At 42.2% G+C, this 18,706-nt stretch overlaps 1 protein-coding gene across 1 annotated transcript; it reads left to right on the top strand.

Annotated features, from left to right (window-relative positions):
- Positions 1-2,212: 2,212 nt before the first annotated feature.
- Positions 2,213-18,200, top strand: LOC135555659 (heparan sulfate glucosamine 3-O-sulfotransferase 2-like). Its single transcript, XM_064988287.1, has 2 exons — positions 2,213-3,306; positions 17,218-18,200. Exons 1-2 carry the CDS (start codon positions 2,771-2,773, stop codon positions 17,834-17,836), a joined length of 1,155 nt encoding a protein of 384 aa, XP_064844359.1. The 5' UTR covers positions 2,213-2,770; the 3' UTR covers positions 17,837-18,200.
- The last annotated feature ends 506 nt before the right edge of the window (positions 18,201-18,706 follow it).

The following is an 18,706-nucleotide window of genomic DNA, read 5'->3' as shown; positions in this document are numbered from 1 at the left end:
ACAGTTGTCAGTGCAACTGCAGTTTCTCCCATAGGGTATAAAGTAACACAATCAACGTTATCTCCCAATGCAGAAAAGCACGAGAACATGTGTGTATCTTATCGTTCATTGTAACTGTGTGACAATCTCTCATTAACAGTATTCAACAGGTAAAAAATTAATACAATAACATGTAAAATGTCATACATAATCTATACTGGATAACAGTAAGTTCCTTACATGCACGACATTGAGACATCTGTCCTTTTTACATCATTGGGGTACAGGAGTTAGAGCTCAGAGCAGCATACAGTGGAGAACAGTTGCCAGTTTCAGCACCATGGACAGCACAATGCACATTATTAGAACTGTGAACCATTTTCAGCACTATGGATAGCACAATGCACATTAGTAGAACTGTGAACCATTTTCAGCACCATGGACTGCATCATGGACATTATTAGAACTATGAACCATTTTCAGCACCATGGACAGCAAAATGGACAGTATTAGAACTGTGAACCATTTTCAGCCTCATGGACAGCATCATGCACATTATTATAACTGTGAACCATTTTCAGCACCATGGACAGCACAATGGGCAGTATTAGAACCATTTTCAGCATCGTGGACAGCATCATGCACATTATTATCACTTTGCACTATTTTCAGCACCATGTACATTATTATAACTGTGAACAATTTTCAGCACCATGGACAGCATCCCAAGTAATACTGCGGTAAGAAAACTTACTGTGAGGCAAGGAATACAGCCAGAGAGGACAGGCTTTTAAAATTCCCTTTGCACTGTCCTGTGGATTCTTTCAATATTAACAATTCTGCTAGGTGGAGGTTGAGCTATGAGGACACAATACAACAGCCCTCTGCCATTCTAAGAGCGATGAACTTACATGACCAGTACAAACTGAGCAGTACACAGTTGGGTAATACTGTAGAGCTCCCTTAGACATGACTGTAAAGCATTTGCACTTTGAAGCCCCAGGGTTCTCTCTAGCTGGGCTGGAAAGGTTAATGAACCCCACTACGCCTTGCTGTATCAATGTCATACTACTGGGGACTGTGGCCCCAATTGATCGGTGGTCCCTAATCACATTTCACTAATAGCAGGTTCAGCCCCATGGCAGAGCCACAGAGTGAAACAGGGAAACAGACTCGCTGGTGCCTCGCTAATTTGGAAAATCTAGTGTTTCACTACTCCAACGTTCCCTCTCTGCTCTGTGAGACTGGGAGAGCCTCCACATTAGCTTTGTAAACTGATTAAAATATGCTCAAATCATGTAATGATGTATTGTGAGCCATTACGTTTGCTATTTGGTTTTCAAGTAATGATGCTAAAATGACTGCAATAAAAAGCTGTGATGGAATTGTGGAATAACAAATATGTGTGTGTTTGTATTTGTGTGTGTGGATAAATATTTAGATTCTTATACTTACTTACAAGCCCTTACCCTTACTGACCAACAATGCAGTTTTAAGAACACTTCTTTTTCGTAAAACTGCATTGTTGGTTAAGGGCTTGTAAGTAAGCATTTCACTGTTGTATTCGGCGAGTGTGACAAATAAAATGTGATTTGATTCGATGTTGTCTGGTGGGTAGACTGTGTGGCTTTACCGGATAACATCTGCTCAATGGTTGTGCTTAGGCATGACACAAAGCAACATGTTTATCTCCTTGGCTTCAGTGCAGGGCCCCAGAACACCCATCTGTGAGCGAGAGCACAGAATCATGGAGATTTCCCCTGTTCAAATCTAAGCCTTTCATGACTCAGAAAGGAATATTCAGTCATGTCTCTCAGTTTAGAATGTCCGTGAAAGCAGAGATCTGTGCAACAGCTTGGAGATTCAAGATTAGAGATCATCTTTGTTGTGCACTTTCATGATTGACAGGGAGCAATTAATGGCCTTGCCATTGTGCAATTCAAAGTTATTTTCTAAAAAAATCTGCTTGATGTCCTATGAATTTCAATTGGCTACGAGAACACAAATTCATGTGAGTTATGTGGAAATGTTCCCACACAGGTATCCACATAGACTAAGCTTCACCTGCCAACTATATATGTTGTATGTCTCTATAAAATAGGCTATCAGGAGTATTCCTTTAAAAAGTTACATGCATGGAGAATATGATCATATGAAGAGTGACGTCAGGCGGCATCTTTATATATTCATCATCTGTCCCTGACTGCCGCAACGGAATTCTTGAGAACTTTGAGAAAGCAGCCAAACATGAGCTGAACATCGCAGATCCCGTGAAGGCGAGGCTGAGGCTTCGCACGGATTAGAGTCAATGGCAGATTACACCGTGCCTTTTGGAAGAGATGCAGATTTATGGATTTCGGCAGGTTTCCAAAGTCACTCATCATTATCCAACGAACGGCATATATTACCCAGACCAACGGATTGAGGAACACGAAGAATGGGATTGAGGATAACGACTCCGTGGGGGTTTAAGTGTTTCGACAAAATATTATGCAATTAGTTAATATTACAGATGCAATCATCCTACCACTCAAACTATATGAACTCATTTAGGCGGGATCATTCCACTTTTTCCAAGAAAATGGCTGAAATCAATTTATTCCAAAGTTACCCAACAATTGTTCAATTGGAAACGATGCGAATTGTGCACAGGTAATTTATTGGAGGAACATTTACCTGGTTTTCTGTCGTATTGGGTTGTTGACAGAGGCAGAGTCCGTTTCCACGGGGAGACACCGCAGTCCAGGCGCAGCACAGAAGAAAAACATGCAGTCCCTTGACCCATGGAGATATGGCATATAAGTTGATCTCAAACCGAATCGTGCCATCTTCAAATAGGTTGAGCAAACGATTTATTTTTATATTCACCATTTCATTGTCCTTCACATATTTATGCTACAGCATACTGTTTTGTTGTGGTACAATCATGCCAACCCAGAATTATGAGGAAAAAAGGTGCCTCCATCACAAGAACGTAGGAAGCAAAAAACTTCTGCAAAAAGATTGCACCGCGGACAGGAGGACTGCTCTGGATGAGACTTTAAACGTGGCACTCACTCACCAAGGATCAAGTCATGCTCGCAACCAAAGTAGAAATTCCGCCTTGCCCATCACTCACAAACGGAGTATTGCCCCATCCGAATATAATATTACTGTTGCACAGAAATATGGAAACAAAAAGTTACCTAACGCACTAATCGTCGGGGTGAAGAAGGGCGGCACCAGGGCGGTGCTGGAGTTCATTCGAATTCATCCAGATGTGCGCGCGCTTGGAACAGAGCCCCACTTTTTCGATAGAAACTATGACAGAGGATTGGACTGGTACAGGTACGAAATGTCACGTTGATTTTAATATATAAGAAACTAATTTGTCTGTTTATGATATATTTCATTTTCAATATTTTATTTGTTGAACAAGTGCACGGCCCCGCCAAAGGCATTTGTCACAATAACACAGTAGGCTTAGGCTAAGTAGGTTTATAACTTCTTACAACCTAATGTATGTAGGCCTGCCTATGAGATAATATAAATATTCTTGGGTGTATTGCATCTGTATCCATTCTATTCTAATGTGTATCTCTGACATTATCAGTCAGCTTTAAAAGTGTGTACCAGGGTGTATACTTGAATGTCCCACGATTGTGTTCATGAAAGTCCATAACGTTTTTCATGATCATTAGGCTAATCATGTACCTTGTGGAATGGAATAAGTGTGCAGTATATTCCCTCCTCTCTACCTACCACTCTTGTTTTTTTGTTGTTGATAATTGTTGATAATGATCACTTAGAGATCCTTTCTTGTAACACAATACAGCAGAGAACACTCATAGATACACTGAGTATAACAAATATTAGGGACACCTTCCGGATATTGAGTTACAGACTCAGTTCATCGGGGCATGGACTCTACAAGGTGTCGAAAGCGGTCCACAGAGATGTTGGCCCATGTTGACTCCAATGCTTCCCACCGTTGTGTCAATTTGGCTGGATGTCCTTTGGGTGGTGGACCATTTTTGATACACACAGGAAACTGTTGAGTGTGAAAAACCCAGCAGCGTTGCTGTTCTTGACACAAACCGGTGCACCTGGCACCTACTACCGTACCCCGTTCAAAGGCACTTAAATATTTTGTCTTGCCCATTCACCCTCTGAATGGTACACACACAATCCATGTCTCAATTGTCTCAAGGCTTAAATGTCGTTCTTTAACTGTTCTCCTCCCCTTCATCTTCAGTAATTGAAGTGGATTTAAAAAGTGACGTCAATAAGGGATTACTGCTTTCACCTGGATTCACCTGGTCAGTTTATTTCATGGAAAGTGCAGGTGTTATTAATGTTTTGTATTCTCAGTGTAGATACACTAGATGACCGAAAATTATGTGAACACCTGCTCGTCGAACATCTAATTCCAAAATGATGGGCATTAATATGGAGTTGGTCCCCCCATTGCTGCTATAACAACATCCACTCTTCTGGTAAGGCTTTCCACTAAGATGTTGGAACATTGTTGCGGGGACTTGCTTCCATTCAGCCACAAGAGCATTAGTGAGGTTGGGTCGCAGTCGCTGTTCCAATTCATCCCTAAGGTGTTCGATGGGGTTGAGGTCAGGGCTCTGTGCAGGCCAGTCAAGTTCTTCCACACTGATCCCAAAAAAACCTTTTCTGTATGGACCTCACTTTGTGCATGGGGGCATTGTCATACTGAAACAGGAAAGGTTTTTCCTCCAACCTTTGCTACAAAGTTGGAAGCACAGAATCGTCTAGAATGTCATTGTATGCTGTAGTGTTAAGTTTTCCCTTCACTGGAACTAAGCGGCCTAGCCTGAACCATGAAAAACAGCCCCAGACCATCATTCCTCCTCCACCAAACTTTATAGTTGGCACTGTGCATTGGGGAAGGTAGCGTTCTCCTGGCATCCCTCAAACCCAGATTTGTCCAACGGACTACCAGTTGGTGAAGCGTGATTCATCACTCCAGAGAACCTGTTTCCACTGCTCCACGGTGGCGAGCTTCACACCACTCCAGCCGATGCTTGGCATTGCGCATGGTGATCTTAGGCTTGTGTGTGGCTGCTCATCCATGGAAACCCATTTCATGAAGCTTCTGACGAACAGTTCTTGTGTTGACGTTGCTTCCAGAGGCAGTTTGGAACACGGTAGTGAGGGCTGCAACCGAACACAGATGATTTTTACTCGCTACTCGCCTCGCGCTTCAGCACTCGGTGGTCCTGTTCTGTGAGCTTGTGTAGCCTACCACCTTGCAGCTGAGCCGTTGTTGCTCCTAGACATTTCCACTTCACAATAACAGCGATTGACAGGGGCAGCTGTAGCAATGCAGAAATTTAACTAACTGACGTGAAAGTCAATGAGCTCTTCAGTATGGACATTCTACTGCCAATGTTTGTCTATGGAGATTGCATGGCAGTGTGCTCAATTTTATATACCTGTCAGCAACGGTGTGACTGAAATAGTCAAATCCACTCATTTGAAGGTGGGGGCACATACTATATAGTGTAGTTTGTGAGATAATTGATCTAAAGCTTTGATTTCTCAAGGTGTACAAATATTTCGGAATACCAGATTAAAAGAAACACTCAGACCGGAAGTAATTGTAATCGTAAGCATTACAAGTAAATCAAGCCCCAAATCCAGGATGAAGTTACTTTGACTTGATACCCAGGTTGAAATGGCACAGTATAGCTGCAGTGTCAAATTTCAGTAAGTAAACATGCAGATCAACGGTAATAGATATTTTCAGGGGCAGACTTTTAAGAAACCCTCTCCAGCAGAAACATGGCTAATATTGATTAGTGACCTCGGATAAGGTAGGACTCCTCCTGCCTTCCCTCTGACGGGATGCCCCTCCAGTGTACTGTACATCGATGAGACGGGACACTGGCACTGTCTCTTACCCACGAGGCAGACCTTGGATAAAGAAGTTCATAGGAGAGTAAAAGCCTTTTCTCATTATTGTGCCTACCCAGACAGTACCGCACTGGCTTTTATATTTTCCTTTCACATGATCCTTTCCAGCATGGCCAGATCCAGTAAATCTCAGCTCAGCTTGGCTCAGTTGTGTGACTCTACCTGCTCTCATCCCTTGGCAGCCGTAAGACCATTGCTGAAGATGGTACCTGCATGCCTAAAAGCAGGCATTACACAGGTGTTGCATTCTCCTCTCTGACAGAACATGGTGCCTGTTTGTGCTCACTGTGTAAAGCCATTTATACCTGCTGTGTTTAAGTCATTTGAGTCAGACTCACCCATGGGGAGCTGATTAAATCAATAAAAGGGACCTGGAGGCATTCAGTTCAGGGCTGAGGACTCGACATAGCAGTGCTTTTTCACGCACTTAGCTCTGGAGGTTAAGAATAGGCCCATAATATAACTGCAATAATGCTAATATTAGACTAAAAGAACAGTGGGAAGTTTGTGTGCAGTAGGGTTGTGCCAATATAGTGCCAATATTAGCAGATACTATACTGTATTCATGTAATTAGTTTCACGTTAATTATCAATTACACACACACACACACACACACACACACACACACACACACACACACACACACACACACACACACACACACACACACACACACACACACACACACACACACACACACACACACACACACACACACACACACACACACAGGCTCTAAATTCATCAGTACTATTTGGGGACTGATTAATTAAAATGCCACAGAGGCCAGGACCTAGCGACAGTGTCTCTAATCCCCTCTGAAAGCAATTTTAGTTTAGCCATTGACATCTTACAATAAGAGCCACATAAATGCCGCCAGTAATGAGAAAGATAAATTGGCTGATTAACGTCAGAAGTTCTATACAAATCACCTTTAATGTGCTGTAGAGAGTCTTATTTTTCATTTGATTTCAGTCTAAGACATGAGACACCATCCATTTAAATGTAATGAGTGTTTGCTAGATTAGTTCACCTCAGTCATGGTGGCTGAAACTTAAAGCAGACTAGAACTAATACGACCTGGTCTCAGCATTAAATAATAGGATTGTCACCATCGTCTAATGAGGCACTGTGATAGACTGTCCTCTATTTTTATTCTTTTTCATTGTGAATTACTTGCATAATCCAACTATTTTCACCCCACTGTAAGTGACAGACCTGTGCGGCGACAGTGAAATGGTGCAATGTTCATTACTCAATCTCCAGAATAGAATAAGACCCATTTGGCCTCATTTGTGGCGGCAGGTAGTCTAGTGGTTAGAAAGATTCAAAATCCCCGAGATGACAAGGTAAAAATCTGTCCTTCTGCCCTGAACAAGACAGTTAACCCACTGTTCTTAGGCCGTCATTGAAAATTAGAATTTGTTCTTATTGACTTGCCTAGTTAAATAAAGTTAAAAATAAAAATTTAGATTGCACGTGAGTGTCTCTCCATCCCTGTGACTATATAAGGGGTAGCTGAATCATACATTATACTGCAACCAATTACGCAACACTTCGTGGACGCGTTTTTCAATTTTCGCACACAATGAAAAAAATCTAACAAATCTGCATCACTACACACCATCACCATCAGAACTTAAAAGGGCATCTCAACTCTACTGATTTTACAGGAGTCAGATGCACATCAAATAGATTCCCTGAGAAGTGTTCAAATTGTGCAAGAGGCCTCGTAGAATCGGCTTCAGCCAAGATTATTCTCCAGGTCCACCGTTAATTGGCTCAGGGAGGATACTGAGCCCCGGAACTCTAACGTCAGAAAGGTTGACGAGGACAGAAAGTTGTCTGCTGCTCATTTAACGGAGGGAACTGCACATTCCACTGGCCCAGGCATCTCTTTCCACTAGTAATGAGGAGTCTTAATCCCGATATAGCTCAGAAACATGTAGCAGTTAACATTAATTACAAAAACAACTCCTCTCGGGAATATCCTCCAAAGACACCATGGCACAGTGAGGTTTTGGTATTAGGATTTTGTCATTAGCTGGAGTTGCCGGCAGCAAGAGACAGAGGTAGTGGTGTTGTGAGTTTCCTACTCAAAAAGACAGGGATAGAGCCTTTACCAACCTTAGGTAACCCAGCTGTACATATCATTAAGAGCTTTTGAGAATGGTAGACCACCCTGGAGGCAAGGCCACACACACAATGACGTTATTCTGAGAGATGGAATCTAACATGGCCGACACAATGCCTAGCAATGTATAATTTGATTAAATAAATGTGCAGTTTTGACTGTAGTAAATTGAGTTTGATTAATTAAATGGGGATATGCACAACTCTGTTCAAACTGTTTTTCCTGGAGTCTAGTCTAGTTAGTACAATACATAGTATACACGCCTCAAACAATTTCCGGAATGATAATGGCGCCGAAGGAGATGGCCGCCGTTTTACGATCCCATAACCAATTGTGCTATTGTGTATGTTTTTTTTGCATTATTTGTAACTTATTTTGTACATAATGTTTCTCCCACCGTGTCTTATGATCGAAAAGAGCTTATTGATATCAGGGCAGCGATGACTCACCCCGTACTGGAGGAATTCTTCTTCTTCCAACGAGTTGGACGGGAAGAATTTACTCCAGACACCCTACAAGGCCCTCATCCCTGTCATTCGCAGGAGGAAAAGACGGAGATATCGTGGACGACGGTCCAGGTGCCTTGTAAGGATCTGAGAGGATAATCTACCTTTACCATAGGTCCTATTAGCCAACGTACAATCAATCGATTATAAAATAGACAAACTACGAGCATGTATATCCTACCAACAGGACATTACAAATTGTGATATCTTATGTTTCACCGAGTCGTGGCTGAACGACGACATGACAGCTGGCGGGTTTCAAGCTTTTTCGTCAGAATAGAACAGCGGCCTCTGGTAAGACAAGGGGCGGCGGCCTATGTGTATTTGTAAACAACAGCTGGTGCACAAATTCTTAGGAAGTCTCGAGGTTTCGCTCGCCTGAGATAGAGTATCTCATGATAAGCTGTCGACCACACTATTTACCAAGAGAGTTTACATCTATATTTTTCATAGCTGTCTATATACCGCTGCAGACTGATGCTGGCACTAAGACAGCACTCAATGAGCTGTATGCAGCCATAAGCAAACAGGAAAACGCTCATCCAGAAGCGGGGACTTTAATGCAGGGAAACTCAAATCAGTTTTAACTCATTTCTATCAGCATGTTAAATGTGCAACCAGGAGGAAAACAACTCCAGACCACCTGTACTCCACACACAGAGACAGGTATAAAGCTCTCCCTTGCCCTCCATTTGGCAAATCTGACCATAATTCTATCCTCCTGATTTCTGCTTACAAGCAAAAACTAAAGCAGGAAGCACCAGTGACTCGGTCAACAAGAAAGTAGTCAGAAGAAGCAGATGCTAAGCTACAGGACTGTTTTGCAAGCACAGACTCTAATATATTCCAGGATTCTTCCGATGGCATTGAGAACTACACCACATCAGTCACTGGCTTCATCAATAAGTGCATCAAAGACGTCATCCCCACAGTGACCGTATGTAATGTACATACCCCAACCAGAAGCCATGGATTACAGGCAACATCTGCACTGAGCTAAAGGGTAGAACTGCCGCTTTCAAGGAGCGGGGCTCTAACCCGGAAGCTTGTAAGAAATTCTGCTATGCCCCACAACAAACCATCAAATAGGCAAAGCGTTACAATAAAGGACAAAGATTGAATCGTACTACACCGGCTCCACCACTCCTCGGAAGTGGCAGGGCTTACAAACTATTACAGACACAAACCTACCAGACAAGTGACACAAACCTACTAGACGAGCTAAATTACTTATATACTCGTTTCGAGGCAAGTAACACTGAAACATGCATGAGAGCACCAGCTGTTCTGGAAGACTGTGTGATCACGCTCTCCATAGCCGATGTGAGTAAGACCTTTAAACAGGTTAACATTCACAAGACCGCAGGGCCAGACGGATTACCAAGACTCCTGAACAGCTAACCAAAGGGCTACCCAGACCCCTCTTTTGCGCTGCTGCTACAATCTGTTTATAATCTATGCATAGTCACTATACCTACATGTACATTTCAGCTCAATTACCTTGACTAACCGCTGCCCCCGCACATTGACTCTGTACCGGTACCCCTGTATATATATTTTTGTTATTTTTATTCAGAAATGGACATTTTTGACTTATCTATTTTTTACTTAACACTTGTTTATTTTTATTTTGTATTAACTTCTTGAAGCATTGTTGGTTAAGGGCGTGTAGTAAATAAGCATTTCACTCACCAGTTGTATTCGGCGCATGTGACAAATAAAATGTCATTTGATTTGATTTGATTCCTTGCAAGCAACATTCCAATATTTCCTATCTCTAGCATATGCCAGGTGTCTTTAGAACTATTTGCATTTCAACTACAGACTGAATGAATATTTGCAGTGTCTCATTATGCGTTGGTAATGTTTTCCATTATTCCCTGCAGTTCAGCAGAAAGCCTTTTGCAAAGACAGACAGGGGGAAATGTGACAGGAGGAAACAAGTTTAAACTGAACAGGATGTGAGGACAGGCTGACATGCAATGAAATAGTTTTGTTTACACTGTGTTTCATTGACATTGGCAGCTGAGCCGCAGTTAATTAATCTGAAACATTTACACAATTAACTGAAATGCTCATCTGAGAATGTGCAGCTTGCCAGCTATGGATTTCGGGGTCTTCCTGAGCGTGTCTTCATTTTGGGATAGTTGGACACTTTCCCACATAAAACTCAGACACAGTAACAGCATTTGGTTCGCCTTAATTCAACGCTTTATCGCTTCAGGAGAGCAATTGTCTCTCAACATCCTCAGTGGATTTGAATATTCCAATGTGCTGTCATTTCTGTGAAACATAGTGCACAGACAACACGACTAAATCAGACATCATTGAGGTCAGACTGATTCTGAAATATTTGTTTCCCATACAGACAAACAGGACAGTCCTTATGTAAAAACATAGTTTACTCTGGAAAAGATTGACAAGGTGTGTACACAACAGATCAGAGCTTTGTTTCAAATTGAATAAGACCTGCTGCTGGTTGTCTTGGCAGTTGACTCTAACTGATTTCTTGGTCTAGTTAACCAGCTGACCTGACTTCAGTATTGCTGTCTGGGACATTGCTCGGTAACCCTTAATTGACTTCCATTGAGACCAGCTTCTGTCGCTGCTGACTGGTGATTAATGCTTGGACGTCATCCCAGCAGAAATGGGAGTGAGTGAAATATTAATAAGATAATATTTTCCAGTGGAGACAGAATGAAGCTATTTCCTTCGTACCAGGCGAGGGGAGTAGACTGCAGTTGATGTGATGTGATGTGGTTGATGTGATGTGGTTGAACAGCGACTCTGGTTTTATTACAGCATTGTGCGTTCGAACACATGAAGCCGTGTAATTGCAATCTGGGTTGTTCGCAACCGTAACATAACATGGTCTGTACAAATGAACCCTCCTTGTGTCATTGAAGATATGCCGTAGCCATACCTTAAATATAGACACATAAAGTAGTTTGTAGCAATACTCTATAATGATTTAAAAGCATTCTCACATACTGGTATTACCTTTCCCTGAATCCTATAAACTTAGATAGTATTCACTGTATTGTTGTGAAATGTAATACAACTTAGAAGATGAAAGGCTTCAGAATGAAAGCAATGGATAAGAGTATGACTGTCTATGTGAATGTGAATATAATTCTGGCCCCGGTAATAGAGGTGCAGTATGTGAGAAAGCTTTGAAATCCACATACAATACTGTATAACACCACACTTCAACAACGTGCTCTTAGCATCCACCAAGAAAGCAGTATAGACATGCTCTAAATGCCAGGCATTTCCCTGCACTGATCTCACTTCATCTTACGTTCTACAGATCATTTGGAAGTGACCATGATGAGCCATGAGACCTTTGTCATAATTTAATCAGGGGCTTTTCCAAATAACCCCCGCTCGAGCCGAGGCCATCCCAACACCACAGATAATGGATACGTTGAAGTCACCATGCTCCCTGTCCCTGGTTAGTGGGCAGTAACTCACAAGCTGTGTATTTTGTATAATAGACCGGGTTCATTATTAGTCTGTGTGATGACAGACACGTTCTGCTCTGCCAGAGATAGGGGCCACTCTCTAAATCTCTCCGTCTGTCTGTCTGTTGCAGGGACGCTGCCTGCTTGTCATGATTGATGGTTTCCAATTTAAATCCCAATCAGATCAGGCCTGGCCCTCACATTACTGTCCAATCCTCCGACTCATCATAAAGCTGGGTAATTAGTACCATGAGGCCTGGATTAATTTGGTTGAAAACAGTGTGTCATCGCCACAACCTTTCTACTGACAGTGGATGATAGCTTGAACGTGGAGGACGTGAATACAACACTGAAGAAACCAAACAATATCCACAAAGCAGTGGAGGCTGCTGAGGGGAGGATGGCTCATAATAATGTCTGAAACGGAGCAAATGCAATGACATCAAACCATGTTTGATGACCACTGATTCTGCTCCAGCCATTACCACGAGCCTGTCCTCCCCAATTAAGGTGCCACAAACCTCCTGTGCCACAAAGGTTTGAGATTAAACAGAATACTCGATGATTGAGTTTTTGAGTTAGCCACATCAACACCTGACTCTGTACATCTATTGAAAGATGCTATCCTACGTTTTAACTCAACCTTAGAGAGGCTGCACATATTCTCTACATCTACTGAAAGATGCTATGCTACATTTTAGCTCAACCTTAGAGAGGCCACACATGTTCTGTACATCTATTGAAAGATGCTATGCTACATTTTAGCTCAACCTTAGAGAGGCCACACATGTTCTGTACATCTATTGAAAGATGCTATGCTACATTTTAGCTCAACCTTAGAGATGCTACAGGTGTTCTGTGCATCTGCCGTCACACACATTCCATTTCGTCCACATCAAACGACTTGCTAATGACCATACCAATGTAATGTATACGCCCTACTGTGGTTCACGAGCAAATATTTACTGAGGACTCTTACAATACACTCAATTCCCTCTTGATTTGAAACGTCAATGAAGTTACACTGGCGAGGTCTGGGTTAATTGATTGTGCTGAAGGAGATGATCCAAAGCTGACCTTTACCTGCTGCTAGGGTCTTACATGCCTGATATAGCTGGTGCCTGGGTGTCTGTACAATGTTGACTTGCTCAGTGGAGCCACGTTAGCAGCCAGAGAACTTGGCACATCCTTTAGCACTTTTAATGTTACAGTATGCCAGACATGATTTTGGTTTGTTGGTCTCAACACATCTGTCAGAGGGGTATTAAATACACACGTGTGTTTTTACCGGTGATGGGGGAATTCCTATCCCTTTGCAATCTTGTGAGCTCTGGGCACATTTACAATGTTGGGATAGACGCTCCACACCTCGGTTCATTTTAACAGTGATTAAAATGTCACAGCCAAGCCTGTAACACATCCTGACTCCTCTCAGAGTTTCACCAATAACCTGAACATGAGACGGCTGTAAATTACTCCAGTCAATTTAGTTCCAGCTTACAGGATCCGGATGATGATCAGAGCAGGGAGCCCATCCATCTCTCTACAACTTTGATTCATGACACAAAATGCCAGTTACTGCCAGCTTTATAGATATGTGTGTGTGTGTGTGTGTGTGTGTGTGTGTGTGTGTGTGTGTGTGTGTGTGTGTGTGTGTGTGTGTGTGTGTGTGTGTGTGTGTGTGTGTGTGTGTGTGTGTGTGTGTGTGTGTGTGTGTGTGTGTGTGTGTGTGTGTGTGCACTGCATGTGTCAAAATGTGTGCAATGGCAGTACAGTTCCACATTGTGTGTATACCATCCAACCATACTCTATCTCATTATTAATATTTTACTAATGGTTAATTCTACAGAGTTATCTGATATGATTTACAATATATCATCTAACAGCATTCTCCACTGTAACTTAGTCCCAGAGCTCCACAAAGCTCGTGGGTATTGAGAGCTGGAGTGATCATGGTGACCCTATCCTTTTGAGAGTAGGCCTATCGAGCGACAATGAAGGCTTTTAGAAAACTACACTACTGAAGGTGCTCGCTGTTCTCTTCAAGCACCATAGGGTGTCAGGACAGAATACACTGCTGCTAAATGGCTTACAACATGTCACAGTAACCTTGGCACATTACAATTACAGCGAGAGCCTCCTGTCCTATCTTATGCTACAAGCACCTCCATTGAAAAAGGCAGGCACCTACATACAGGAAGGCCAACGCAAATAGCAACTGGCAATTCATGTTTGTGGAAGTTTCAGGTGTGATATCAGACCTTTGCATGGAGCCATTCCTAATTTCCCACTGTGGTGGTTGTGTTCTCAGTAACGCAGTCAGTATGCTCACATGAATAACTGTTCTTCTCCTCGGTTTGGGTATTTACATAAGATGAAAATGGAAGATGGCACTTTAGTTAAATATGAATGAAATATTTCTTGATGAGAAGCGGGTTTATATTCTGGTCAATTGAATGTTTTGTGATCATGTGAATGGGCTTTAATTTATAATATTCAATATCTGTAAAACAAATGTTAGTTCAATAAAAAAAAACTACAGAGAACAGCAGGTGGACAATTTATTTGATCAATGTAATATATTGTAATTATTGCATATTTCTTTCTGATTACACCTGAGAGGGTAAATTCATTTTTCAAATACATGACATGGATTAAGTCCCTGCTGAAATGAGAATGTGTGCACAACATGTAGGCCTGCACTATGGAAGTTCACATCATGGTAACGCAAATTCCACCAATTTAATTCCAATTAGATTAATAAAACAGTGATAAAGCTGTCCCTGACAAGTTGTTAATGTTTAATGACAAAACGAAGGGGCGAATAATCGAAAGAGCAAATGTACATGTGTATATCATCACTCCAATCATGAAGAAATAAAGTTTGATTCAAGCTAGGTTTCTGTTCAACCAAACCCAGGACTCAGCAAACCCAGTAGATAATGTGAGCATGTCATGTTGTTCTTGTGCTCCCCAAAATGCACATGTTCATCTTTAGGCAGTGGATCATTGTTGTCTTGTACTGTACTTGGAAATTGGAGAATGTAATTGTTTGTGTGAAGTAAGAGCATCCCATGAATTATATGTTCCATTATGGCTTTCTCTATGGAAAGCTCCACAAAACCTCTTTGTGTCCTGGTCTCGTCTGAAACATTTGGGGGATTAAATAAAGTTACAGGAGGTGATGGTTTTTCTTTCATTCCTAATTGACAAGAAATGCACCTCTTGGTGGCACTTTGGGAAATGCTACGAAGTACTGCTGCTCAAGCTAGTACAGCACCAACACTCCTCAACAGCAAAAGAGTGAGAATTTCAGATATTGTTCACAGTGCGTTCAGCTGCTGCACCAGGCAACAGGGGAAGTGTTGGACTGTCAGCAACACCATCCTGGGTGTTGGTTGTGTGGATTTAAAAAAAAGGTTTATGTAATATGCCTAATTGCAGCTGTTAATTTTAACAGTGTTGCTAAGAATTGTCAAACAGAAAGGGGTAGCGTTTGAAATGATATAACCCAACAGTGTTGGAATGTCTGTAGCTTTCTCCATGAGATGATATAGTTTCCTAAAATTCCATCAACTCAATAATACATGTATGATGATGGAAGAGTGAAGAAAGAGGAAGAATATGCTATACTATAGGTTAAGGTTGATGATGTAACTAAGTTGGGACTCCATCACATAGCACCTGGGATATAGTAGCATGTTTTTAGCGTACGGTAAAGCTGTTTTCTAGAGATGGTGCTACTGCTGTTCTGGTCCTTCCATCCCATGGGAGATTAATGATTGCCTGTGGCCCTAAACTGGTGAGGCTAACTGAGACACCCAGCAGACCAGCACAGGATTCATAAATCAAGCTAAACTGATCAATATTTCTCAGACTGTAAAGGTACACTACATGACCAAAAGTATGTTGACACCTTCAAGTCAAACATCTCATTCCAAAATCATAGGCAATAATATGGAGTTGGTAGCCCCCTTTGCTGCTATGACAGCCTCCACTCTTCTGGGAAGGCTTTCCAATAGATGTTGGAACATTGCTGCAGGGACTTGCTTCCATTCAGCCACAAGAGCATTAGTGAGGTCGGGCAGTGATGTTGGGGCGATTAGGCCTGGCTCGCAGTCGGTGTTCCAGTTCATCCCAAAGGTGTTCAATGGGGTTGAGAATAGGCTCTGAGCAGGACAGTCAAGTTCTTCCACAAAGATCTCAACAAACCATTTCTATATTGTCACCCTGAAACAGGAAAGGGCCTTCCCCAAACTGTTGCCACAAAGGAAGCACAGAATCATCAGTCATAGACATAAAGTTACTATTTTATTTACTGTATCTGTTTTAGTGTAAGAATCTATCTATCCATGTTAATCCATCTATCCATGTTAATGTTCAAATGTTTCTAGGAAATAAGGTCCTGACCTGGAGGGAAGAAGCATTTTACTGGATCTAGAGCTTGTATTATGGATACACTATGGGAAAGCCCAGTAGCATAGAGGTTAGAGAGGTGGACCAGAAGCATGTTGGGAAAGCCAGAAGACACACTTCTGTTCTAACCCAGGTTCATTCCCGGGCTGTGCCACAACCAGCCGTGGCCGGGAGTCCCATAGGACGATGCACGATTGGCGTCGTTAGGGGAGGGTTTGGCCGGTGAGGCTTTACTTGGCTCATCGCGCTCTAGTGGCTCCATGTTTAAATCCAACCGTTGCATAACCCAGGTTATAAACAGGATTGATGCATTTCTTAACTCCCATTTGCTCGAATGATATGAGGAAATTCCCAGAGCAATACCAGTCTCTACATTTTCTTGGAAAATATCAGAACACTAGTCTTTACTTTGCTATACATAGATTCCGTGGATATGAGAAAAACTTTACAAACATTTTAAGATGATGACCTATTTAGTGTGACCCAGATTCTCCCAAGCATCTTTTTCTGTTGGATGTCCTTAATTCAGGTGATGGTGATTTATGAACACCAGTCTAACATGTGATTGGATGATTTCCCTCCAGCCCTCAGCATCACTGTCACCCTGGAGATAGGGAACAGGAGTTGTTTTCATGAAACCTTTTCAGCCGTCGAAGTGGATAACAATTTCTGCAAGACAATTCAATTGCTTTACTATTCTATCCCCTTCTAGAGTACTAATACAATGGATTCCAGGCATAAAAAAATGCATTTTAAGTCAACATTTTTCTCTTTCTGTCTTTCCCTATTTAGAGGACTAATGCCACGGACGCTAGACAGCCAAATCACCTTGGAGAAAACCCCCAGCTACTTTGTGACACGAGAGGCTCCCAGACGCATCGCCAGTATGTCCCCAAACACTAAGCTGATTGTGGTGGTGCGTAACCCAGTCACCAGGGCCATCTCAGACTACACACAGACCCTGTCCAAGAAGCCGGACATCCCCACCTTCGAGGAGCTGGCCTTCCAGAACCGGAGCCAGGGTCTGGTAGACACCTCATGGAACGCTATCCGCATAGGGATGTACATCCTCCACCTAGAGAACTGGCTGCAGTACTTTCGCCTCTCCCAGATCCACTTTGTGAGCGGCGAGCGGCTGATCACGGACCCGGCGGGGGAGCTGGGCCGCGTCCAGGACTTCTTGGGTCTCAAACGCATCATCACAGACAAGCACTTCTACTTTAACCGAACCAAAGGCTTCCCTTGCCTGAAGAAGCCAGAGAGCAGCAGCCAGCCCCGCTGCCTGGGCAAGTCCAAGGGCAGAACTCACGTGCAGATCGACCGGGAGGTCATTGAGCAGCTACGGGACTTTTATAGGCCTTTTAATATCAAATTCTATGAGATGGTGGGGCAAGACTTTAGGTGGGATTGAGAATCTGATTTTTTTTAAAGCAGGTGATATGTGTTTATTGAAGTGAATACGTCATTGGAGTCATTCGAATGAGGACACCTTAAAGTGAATCCAATTTCTCTTCATGTTTGAATATACAGTGCGAGTTTAACAAGGTGTACGTAATCTGCCTTTAACTTTAAAACCTTTGATATAACTTCCTACTTTAACATCATGCTGGTTGTGTTAACCAAATAAGATAGAAACATATTCTGCCATGCCATATATTCTCACAATTAGCATTTGTCAAACACTAAATTGTGTTTCTTCACAAAGGCCTGTTACTTTTCCAACACTGTACCATGTCAATCATTCCAACTCAATGGACAACAATAAAGAGTATAGAGACAGCTGAGATTTGTTGTAACATGTCTGTCCTATGCTCCAGTATGATCACAGACATGACAAAGCTATAGTATGTAAACTCGGCATAAAATGTGTATCATAAAGGCATTCTGGCAATAATGAATGTAAAAACGGTTAATGGATGCCCTCGTGCATATTATTGTATCAAATCGTGGGCATTATGATGATACTTGTAAGCATTTGTCTTTTCAGAAGAGGTGGCGTGTAATGGAAAGACATAGAGGAAGACGTGGAGTTGAACTACAGAGCAAAGTGAGCTCTTCATCTAAGGCATGTAGAATGTAGCATGTAAAAAAACAGCAGAGGATTTTACTCAGCCTTTTGAGAAATTAGGAATGGCTTGATTAAAGAAGCTAAAATAAGAAGCTCCCAAACAAGCAGATTCAGATTGAATAATGTAAGTTGAGTACTGCAGTCTTGGTTAAATGTTTTAAGGCAGAACTTGTGCATTAATCATTGCCCAAACAGTACATAGAAGTACACAAA

This window comes from Oncorhynchus masou, chromosome 15, assembly GCF_036934945.1.
Source record: "Oncorhynchus masou masou isolate Uvic2021 chromosome 15, UVic_Omas_1.1, whole genome shotgun sequence".
In the NCBI taxonomy this organism is placed as follows: Eukaryota; Metazoa; Chordata; class Actinopteri; order Salmoniformes; family Salmonidae; genus Oncorhynchus; species Oncorhynchus masou.
This window is presented reverse-complemented; position numbering and strand designations above follow the sequence as displayed.